This window comes from Vespula vulgaris, chromosome 17 (genome assembly GCF_905475345.1).
Source record: "Vespula vulgaris chromosome 17, iyVesVulg1.1, whole genome shotgun sequence".
Taxonomy (NCBI): domain Eukaryota; kingdom Metazoa; phylum Arthropoda; class Insecta; order Hymenoptera; family Vespidae; genus Vespula; species Vespula vulgaris.
Genome location: NC_066602.1, coordinates 4,794,688 through 4,805,152, shown reverse-complemented (window position 1 = coordinate 4,805,152; position 10,465 = coordinate 4,794,688). Strand labels below are relative to the sequence as shown.

Sequence of the window (10,465 nt, the reverse complement as noted above, 5' to 3'; positions counted from 1 at the left end):
CGAGCTAATTGGTCGATGTTCGGTGAAGAATTATCTTCAATTGGTAGATAACAAATTACGATTAACAAGCCAATAAGGAATTTTTGGCTTGTCTTTCCAATTATTAAAAACGTATTAATATAATTATATATATATTAAGTAAAATTTACGTTTTAAATTATTTAATATTACATTAACAAATACATTAATAAGTAACAAATACAGCAACAAATACATTAACCAATCATCCTGAAAATATAATTTTGAAAAGATTTTTTAGCTTATATGGGCGCCAGTTTGGAAATATTTTAGATGTCGTAATATCAGATTCATAAATATTTTTTTAAGTTCGTAAATGTATAAAAAAAAAAGGAAAGATTAAATTAAATTAAATTATTAAGTACTCTACTGTTTTTCCAAATCCATAGATATATACATTTCATATATATTTCGCATATATATATATATTTCTTTGTTATTTGAAATTAGTAACAAATTCTTTTTTAATTTATCAAAAGTTGGTAATTGTTGCACACGTGTACAAGCACTTCTTTCTTCCTTTTTTTTTATTAATAAGAAAGTGGGTGAGAGAGAGAGGGGATGAGTGAACGTGTCGCGACATTTGATCGTAATGATCATGATATGGTATAAAGTGTATTTCATAATTAAGCTGTCATGTGTACGTGTATATTAGAAAGTATAAGTAAAGTAATATTAAAAATTTGAGATAGGCATTATTACAATAAAGAAAATCTCAAAGTAGGAATACGTAAAAAATTTGAGGATGCGATGCCCGCACGTAGACGACACGTTGGTTACGAGTTAGAAAATGATTTTGTGATTACAAACTTGAACAGTGAATGGCGAGATACTGACACGAAGCAGCAATATTATAATAAAACTCGTAATGTCGGTGGTTTAGAGGAAAATCATTTTAAGCAACGTGATATACCACCATCACCAATAACTATGACGGCACGCGATAGAACTAATGAATTTATTAATACTATAAGGACAATGCAGGATAGAACAGTCGTTAGAACAACCAACCTGCAAAATCCAAGAAGAGCGAGGCAAATGCAAAGCTATTCCAATTTTATGATGGTCGCTAAGAGTATCGGAAAGAACATTGCAAACACTTATACCAAATTAGAGAAACTTGCTCTACGTAAGAAAACATTGAGAATTATTAAAGTAAAACTATGAATATTACCTTAATGTTATTACGTTTACTTATTATGATATGTTTTATACTTTGGTTTTTATTGTACAATGAGTTATTTTTTTCAATAGTAGGTTTGCGTATTTATATTTATTAAAATAAGATTGAGATATCATATTGATTTAATACAATATACAATACAATATACTTACATTTATTCTTAAGATATTGTTATCGATTTTCTGGTAATTTTATCTATATGTTTATTTATATTGGCTTCTTAAAACAATAAAATATTCGTGGTATAAAAAAAATTTTTCATTATAAAAGTAATTATCTTGATATTGATGTATCACTTGTATATAAATATTTGTAAAAATTGTTTAATAGAGCAATACGTTTATTCTTTTTTAGTTGCTAAAAAGAAATCTATATTTAACGATAGACAAATGGAAATCGAAGAATTAACAAACATTATAAAGACGGATTTAAAAAGTTTAAATCATCAAATAGGGAAGTTACAAGATATGGGAAAAATTCAACGAGAAAGTTTTTCTTCTTCTCAAGGAAATCATATTGCTTCTCATTCTTCGTCTATAGTGATGGCCCTACAATCAAAACTTGCAAATATGTCTAATCATTTCAAAAGTGTTCTAGAAGTTCGTTCGGAGGTATTTTTTGTATAATTTAACATAGAGATATGTTATTTATGTTATAATATGATTAAAATTAATCCTCTTTTATATATTAAATTATATATAGAATATGAGGGAAGAACAAACCAGAAGACAACAATTTTCGCAAGGATCTGTATCTACTATGTTACCTCCCAGTGTAGTTTCTGGAAAACAAGGTTCCTTATTACTTCAAGAACAAGAATCTAGTTCTTCAGTTGCTATAGATCTTGAACCAGCAATGAGTCAATTGTCAATGCAACGAGTTTTACAAGACGATACGGTAACTTATTTCTTTCTTGAAAAAAGCAGTATCGACAATTAATTAAAGATCATTTTCTTTTTCAGGACGCGTATGTTCAGTCGCGCGCAGAGACTATGCAAAATATAGAATCAACAATAGTCGAACTAGGTGGCATTTTTCAACAACTGGCTCATATGGTTAAAGAACAGGAAGAGATGGTAGAAAGGTAAGAAAATCATATTTCTAAACTATTCCTTAGAGATTTTTTGCTAATGGGATTCGTTATAATTAATTCACATTAATTATATTACAGAATAGATAGCAATGTAGAAGATACTGAATTAAATGTGGAAGCTGCACATGCTGAAATCTTAAAATATTTTCAATCAGTAACAAATAATAGGTGGTTAATGATTAAGATATTTGCTGTCCTCATATTTTTCTTTATCTTTTTTGTAGTATTTTTGGCATAAGATTCTTTAAGTATATCTGTTTTTAAGTATATTTAAGTATATCTGTTTACATTTATCAGTTTTATTTTACTGTCCATATTCAGTACTTGTGATAAAGTAAATATAATCCAAAAAGAATTTAATTTTTATGGGACATGTATAACGTAGAACTGTAGAAACACTTAACTGCATTCCTTAATACTTCCACTAAATTATTAATTATGCAAGTGTTAAGTATTAACTAAAAATTATTATTACAAAAAAAAAATACATAGCTTTTAATTATTACTATAAAGAAGAGGATTTCTGATATTGGAAAATAAATATGTAATTTTTAAAACTTATGTAAAATGTAAAAAAAATAAATATAGGGAAGAAAGGAAGAAAAGACGAAAAAGAAAAAATAATTTCATGTGGAAAACAGTGTTCATATTTGTAAATTAATATAATTATATATAAATATATATAATTATCCTTCGTTGTTGCTTATGCTTTAAAAAAAGAAAAAAACAAACAAAAAAGAAACTATTTTAGAATTTTATACAACATATATAATGCTTATGTGACGAATAGAAGCTTAGATATTTTGTATATATAATACAATGTACTAAAGAAAAATAATGTATGATATTAATTGATGATAAATTTTTTAAAATAAATTGCAATTTATTTTTAATTTATTAAAATCATAATAACAGCATTTTTATTTATGTTGATTGCAATACTCAATATTATAATGTTGTTTGAATTTATTTCATACTTTGAAATAGAAAACAAATACTTTTTACAGAATGATTTTTTGAATCATTGGATCTTTCAAAAAATGTTTTATTTCAATGTATAGCAATTTCTTTCAATATTCCCTTTTTTATTTTTAATAATAATGATTGTTGACATTAGCATAATTGTAGCAATGCTGTAAAAAATTCTCCGAGTGATTTCACATAAGATGGTAATATAATATTTATGGACTTATTGGATAATAAACAGTATTTACAAAATATGTTCAAATGAAAAATGCAATGTTTCTAATATTTTCTTTGTTGTCCCCCCTTGTTATATTAATTTAAATTTAAATGCTCAAGAAAGATTTATAGTATATATTATATACTATGCTCTCTCGTGAAATATTTATTGAAAATTGTTATACAATGAATCTATTACTATATATAATAATAATAGACTTGGCCTTTGTATAAGATTGTTAAAGACTAAAATACAAAAGTTATACTTTTCCGCTATGATGTGACTTATCCAATGACTCCCCAGACGAATGCAAGGAACCTAAAAATAATTAATATAATTGAGCATTATTGAAAGAGTATTATGCAAATTTATTTTAATGATATTTAATCTCAGTGGTAACTAAGAGATCTAAGTGAAGTATTACGATAAGAAGCATCATAATAATCGAAACCTAACAGTTTTGATCAAAACAAATGTAACTTAAATTAATAATTATAATAATAAACTTAAAATATTCAGCGCACTTAACAAAAGAAGCAAAGTAAAAAAAGAAAGGTAAACACGAATCCGATTTTTTTAGCATGATTATTAAAATCAGACTCAAATTATTTAACCTGACTTGTCATTTTATTTGGAGCTATTCCTTTCCATAGTACTCCAAAATTGCCTTACTTTAGAGAAACGTTTGCGTCCTTGCATGCACAACAGAAAAGCAAATGACAGTCATAATGAAGGAAAAAGAACAAAAAATTAGTGACTGACCAAGAGGAAAAATGACGACGAATAAATGTATCACGATTGGCTCCTTTTGTACGCTGTTGTTGGTAGAGATGATGTTCATGTTTAGCACAAACCTTTATGATTGCGAGTACGTTGTTCTCGCTGATGTGGATGAAAACCAGAATTGCGTGGAGCCTGCAGTATTTCTTCCCCCCATGAATGCGACGTTCCAAGGGGTGGTAGCAATATCGAACCAGGTGGGGGAGGTGGTGGAGGAGGATGAATATGATCACTGGCGAAGGGAGGTGGATGTGATCTATGATTGAAAGGAAGTAATAAAGGTGGAGATATCAAAGGTGGTGGCGAATCTGCATTATCGTACCTGCCAGATGGATGAGGATGTAATGGTAAAGGAGGTGGAGAAGATAATCGACCACCCAAAGGTGGTGGTCGTTGTCCAACGTCATAAGGTGGTAATCCTGAGGTGGAAGGCAAAGGTGGTGGTAGATATGTAGGGAAAAGTGAAGGATGTATGAATGACGGTGGTGGTGGTGGTGGAACACCTGAAGAACCAGTAAACATTATAGGAGAACTTGATGAATCTGCGCCTATGAATAATGGAGGTGACGTTGTAGTCTCCCCATTTGCCTCCAAGCCTGTTTGAACATTAGTGTAAATAATATATAATATTTTAAATAAATAATCTTTTCTTTATATCACCATATACTTTAAAGAATATCCACCAACTGTAATAGATATAATGCTATAATGCTAATTTTTATTAAATATATTCATCTTATATATTAATAATTTACTGATTATTAATACTTTGAAAATTTAATACTTGTCAATTTAATTAATCATATTGAAAATTTATTTACACAAATATATGTGAAAAAAATATATTTCCTCAAAAAATATATCTTTTTACATACATTTAATGAATCAACATTATAAATATACAATTAATTTATTGTTGATCACATAAAAATTTCAAAATAAATATCTGTAAAAATATTACTCGAATATTTTAATCATTGGAATAGTATCTCCAATGTGATATTTATCAGTGGTTTCATTAAATCTTCATTATTTTGTCAAGAAAATACTTACGATGTAATTTTGTATCGGCATCTGCATCATTTATATTTTTTTCTATTAGTGTAAGACGATTACGTAATTGTCCTGCTTCTGCCTTTGATTCTTCTAAACGACGTTCATTTTGTCGTGCCATAACCTTTTTTTTTTTAAAATAACACTATTTAATATATTAAAATTACAATGAAGATACTTACTATAATCATAAAAATAAATAATTAATACTTCTAACCCATTGTTCGTGTGCCTTTGTTTCCAGAGCAGAAATCTGACTTTTATATTCCCTTTCTTGATCCACTATTTCACGCTTCAACATTTCTATTTGTTGCCTATGATTAAATAATAGGAAATATTTTTTAAACACACAAAAACAATTCTTATGAGATATTTATGACGTTTTTATACTTACTTATATCCTTGGATTTCATTTTGCATTGTATGTATTCTTTCTACAGTAGACAGAACTTCACCTTGTTTTTGTAACCATAATGCTTCTTCTCTGAAATAAAATTGTATTATGCTTGTTAATAAAAATCTGAAAACTAATCGTATAGTATAAAATTACTTTTGTCGTTGAGCTTCTTTTTCCTTGAAAAAGTTTGATATAACTTCCAATCGTGTTTCTGCATCCCGCTTTTCTTTTTCAGCTATTTTACATTGTTCACTCAATGAAGACACTTCTTCTTTAACAAGTTTCATGTGTTCTGAAAAATTAAAATATCTAATAAAATTAAAATTTATATTTTTAAACATAAAATGTCTAAAACTTGAAATTCAAATATATAAAGTTACAGAAAATAAAATGTTATTCTCTATGAGTATACCTTCTAACAAACTATGTGCTCCTTCGACTTCACTTAAACGTATCTTTAATTCATCTCTTTCCTCAAGAAGTTGCGACGCTTCTGCTTTAACATGAGATACTTTATACAGTTTTTCAATATCTAAATTATTTGAATTTATTTGATTAATAACATCCACGAGATCTTTGACTTCTGTTTCTTTAATTTTTAATTCTTTGTATAAATTTGCTTTGTCCAAAGAAAGCTGTAACAAAAGAAATATAACGACAACTATTACTATGATGTATTTTACATAATAACTTAATGAATAAATGATTTACGTAATGGTTTAATGAATAAATTTTACATAATAGTTTATTGAATAAAATTAAATCATTAAGAAAGTGAATGTATTTACTTGTGTAATTTGTACTTCTAATTGTTGAATTATTTCATTTAAATTTTCTTGTATTTTACTTCTTTTATTTAATTCGATTCGAAATTCTTCTGTTATACGTATAAGTTCGGTATCCAATTCTCCATATTTTCTTTTCATAGCATTAAGATCTGTTGATAAAGTTTCATTCTATAATAAAAAAATATAATTATAAAAATAAATGCAATAAACACGTATAATTTACTTGGATCTTAGATTTAAAAAGAAATTCAAGTAAATTTACCTCTTGAGTTTTGATGTTAAGAGCATTAGTTAAAGATTCATTAGCGCTTTGTTGAATGTTTAAACGAGCTTGTAAATCCTCTACTGATTGAGTTAACGGATTAACTTCATTGTTGGATGAAAGAACTTCTCTTAACATGCGTTCCAATTCTAATCCTGCTTCTGTTGCACTTTCTAAATCTTTCTCTAACATAGCAACCTGATCTTCTAACTCAACATTTGCATTCTACACAATATTTAAGTTATATTATTGTATATATGTATAATTGATTTAGATTTTCTCATATTCTTATTATTTACCTGTGAAGCCTCTAGTTCAGCTTTCAAAGACGATACCATCTCGTTAGATCCAAATGATTCATCTTGCATAGAGTTTAACTATATTCAATTTTACAAGTTTATAATTATAAATAATAAAAAAATGCAGGAGGAAGAGTATAAAAGAAAATAATTATTTACTTTATAAAATTATACTTTACCTCATGTTTAGTTGATTTCAAATTTTCATCCAAGATCAAACTTTCTTTTACAGAAAGAAATAATTCTTTTTCCAGTTTATTTATCTTTGCTATCAATTGACCATCTCTCCTCATATTCTAAGTAAACATATAGAATCATTATATAAAAAATATGCGTCTTATTAATGTATCTAACAATAATAATACCTCAATATAATAATATCCTAAAGAAAACATAAGTGTAGTAATGGCAGTTATGCTTAAATAAAATATTGTTATCCAATATGTGTGTTCTACTTTTATCATTCTCATAATACTGCCTTCAGGAACAGACTCTTTATCCTGTAATATAAAAATAGAATAAATAATGTGTAAAAATTTATATTACTTACTATATTAATATTTAAATAAATTAGAAACAAAAGTAATGAATACAAAAAAAATTTACTTACTTGTGATATAAAGTCATAGTTTGTATCATCACCATTCATACATTCATTACCCGTTGTACAAACATCAGAAAATTGCATATTTTGTATCGTAGAAAATAATGTTACTTCTTCAACATTTGTGAGACCTTCCATATTTTCATTATAAAAAACTTCATCTTCTATTTTATCTTTATTTTCTGCTTCAGGCAAAACCTTATCCTCGATATTTATATCTTCATATTTAGGTAAGGTTTCAGTCATAGAATCAATTATATTATTTTGCAAATCTTCCATTTGCAATTCCACTAAATATATAACATAGAAGGAAAAGAAGAAAAAAAAAAAAGAAATGTATCATTAGAACATTTCATTTATATTAACTTATATTAATAAATTAATATTTTTTACCTTTATCGGTTATGACGTTTTCTTCCACGTATAATAAATTTCGATTATTACGAAATTCGTGGAAGATTTGTTCGGAGTTAATATCTTTTGCATCATTTTGACTAGAATGTGATTCTTTGTTTTCCTCACTATGCAATTGTCCATTACTATCTTTAAATACTGTATTCAATTCCACAGGAACATCAACAGAACTAAAGATATCTTTTTCAACATTATCATTATTTACATCACTATTTACAACATTTTTTTGACCATCCTGTGCTTCCTTTTGATTATTTTCTTCCATTGTAGGTTCTCCTTCCTTCTGTATTGTAACACTCATATTAGCATCACATATTGTATCTTGTTCAAATGGATTATTATTGAAAACATTTTTTTGTAGATCTATCTTAAGTATATTAACCTTATTTACAAGCTGCTGTATGTTTTCTTCATTGTTAAGAATAATTTCAGAATCATCAGAGTTATTTTTTGCCGATACAAGATTATTTGATTGATCCATGTTTGGAGTGTCTACATTATGTACACTTTCCGTTTTATTTTCTACTTCAATTTGTTTTTGTAACTCGGACTGGATAAGCAAATTATCTGTATCATTTATGTTTTCAGTAGTAATATTTTCAACTCCTAATTTCTCCTTATGATCTAAATCAACAATCATAGGAAGTACATTATCCTTATTATCTTTATATTTCAATTCAGAAGTCAAAAATTCTAAACTGTGTTTTTCCTTTTTATTTTCTTCTAACTTAGTAATAGAAGATACCATATCATCTTCCTTTTCTGCATTTCCTGATTCAACATCTAAAGAATTTATGTTATTTTTCTCTTTCTTAATTTTCAATTCAAACATAGAAAAATCTACATTACCTTTTTCCTTCTTATCTTCCACATTTGAAGAAAAAGTATCTATATTATCCTTTTTCTTTTCTTCTACCGATTCAACAGTCAAAAAATCTACATTATTATTTTCATTTAATTGCAATTCAAATGCAGATTCGTTTGTTTTATTATGTATATTGGAAGTATTGCTATAAGTAACAAACTCTTCTTCTTTAGAATCAGTTTCTTGTTGCAACTTAATTGGAATATCAAATTCAATTTGCGTAGCAGTTGGGTTTATGTCATTATTAATATTATCTTCTGTTTCTTTATTGTTTGACAAAGACTTAGCTTCTATAACAGAAGTATAACTCGGTTGCATAGATTCTTCCCTATTTACAAAAATTGTAGTACCATCTATTACGTTAGAAAATGGAGATATACTTTCTGTTTCATGCATAGATTGCTTTGTATTTTCTTCATTGGTAGTTGGAATAGATGCATCAATATTAGTATTGGAAAGACTACTATATATTGAAATAGAGTCTGGTTTATTTTCATTATTTTTTAATGGAATATTTTTTAAATTACTGACATCATTATTAATATTATCAATGTTATTATTTTTATCATTGTTGTTATTATTATTTACAATTTCAGTAGATACTTCGAAAGTCAAGTTTTTCTTTAAAATTTTAAATTCCTTTAAAAAATTTTTTGGTATGTATCCACGATTACCACCGAACTAAAAGAAATATTCATTCTCAAATATAAACTTTGAAGTAACTTAATAAAATATAAACAAAAATAATAATAATAAAATACAATATAAAAATGAACATAAAACATGATATCGTACAAACATTTATTCATGATATAATACGAATTGTTAATATAAACAGAATAATTATAGAATTGAAAAATAATTAAAAAGTATACCTCTATACCCCATAAATCTGGTCTTTTACCGGCACCTTTGCTATAAACAGTTACTACTTCACTCATCGGTACAGAGACCATACCCTTTTCTCCAGCTGTATACTTCAATGTAGTCCTGGCAAATGATACAGGTTCTGTAAATAAAACCCCAGTCAAGAAATTCAAACTACATAATAAACAAGTAAAAACGTGTGTGTGTGTGTGTGTGTGTGAGGGAGGGAGAGAGAGAGAGAGAGAGAGAGAGAGAGAGAGAGAGAGAGAGAGAGAGAGAGAGCTGTCAATCAATTATAAAGATAAAGTATGGCTTCAGTTACCTGAACACTTTGAGTCATAACATAATCTTTTATCTGATAGTATAGACGAGCATTTTGGTATTGCACTAAGTATTATTGCAAGAATTAAAAAAGAAATTTTAGCAAATGGATTTATCCTCGTCATATTTCCACTATTGCAAAGTTCCACATCACTATCAACATAGAATGTTACAGCTTTCAGCGCGCATCATCATTCACCACAAACTATTTCACACATAGATATGCTATCTATAAAATGAATTTGCTCAGAAGAAGAAACTCGAATTCTGATTGGTCCGTTAATTGTCGAAACAAAAAATTAAAAATAAGACATTTCGTATCACACGTCATAATGCTT

At 27.1% G+C, this 10,465-nt stretch overlaps 2 protein-coding genes across 2 annotated transcripts; one reads left to right on the top strand and one right to left on the bottom strand.

Annotated features, from left to right (window-relative positions):
* The first annotated feature begins 556 nt into the window (after positions 1-556).
* LOC127070272 (syntaxin-5) lies at positions 557-3,529 on the top strand. Its single transcript, XM_051008004.1, has 5 exons — positions 557-1,147; positions 1,556-1,812; positions 1,904-2,098; positions 2,164-2,285; positions 2,373-3,529. The coding sequence occupies exons 1-5, from the start codon at positions 769-771 to the stop codon at positions 2,530-2,532; spliced, it is 1,113 nt and encodes a 370-aa protein (XP_050863961.1). The 5' UTR covers positions 557-768; the 3' UTR covers positions 2,533-3,529.
* A 117-nt stretch (positions 3,530-3,646) lies between these two features.
* On the bottom strand, positions 3,647-10,305 carry LOC127070271 (protein PFC0760c). The gene is given in 18 exon segments (XM_051008003.1): positions 3,647-3,795; positions 4,332-4,853; positions 5,311-5,434; positions 5,528-5,624; positions 5,705-5,794; positions 5,861-5,999; positions 6,120-6,342; positions 6,496-6,663; positions 6,758-6,982; positions 7,057-7,134; positions 7,236-7,352; positions 7,422-7,556; positions 7,667-7,950; positions 8,054-8,857; positions 8,924-9,620; positions 9,815-9,948; positions 10,129-10,267; positions 10,270-10,305. Coding segments are annotated over 18 exon segments (4,056 nt in total). The 5' UTR covers positions 10,291-10,305; the 3' UTR covers positions 3,647-3,736.
* Positions 10,306-10,465: the final 160 nt, after the last annotated feature.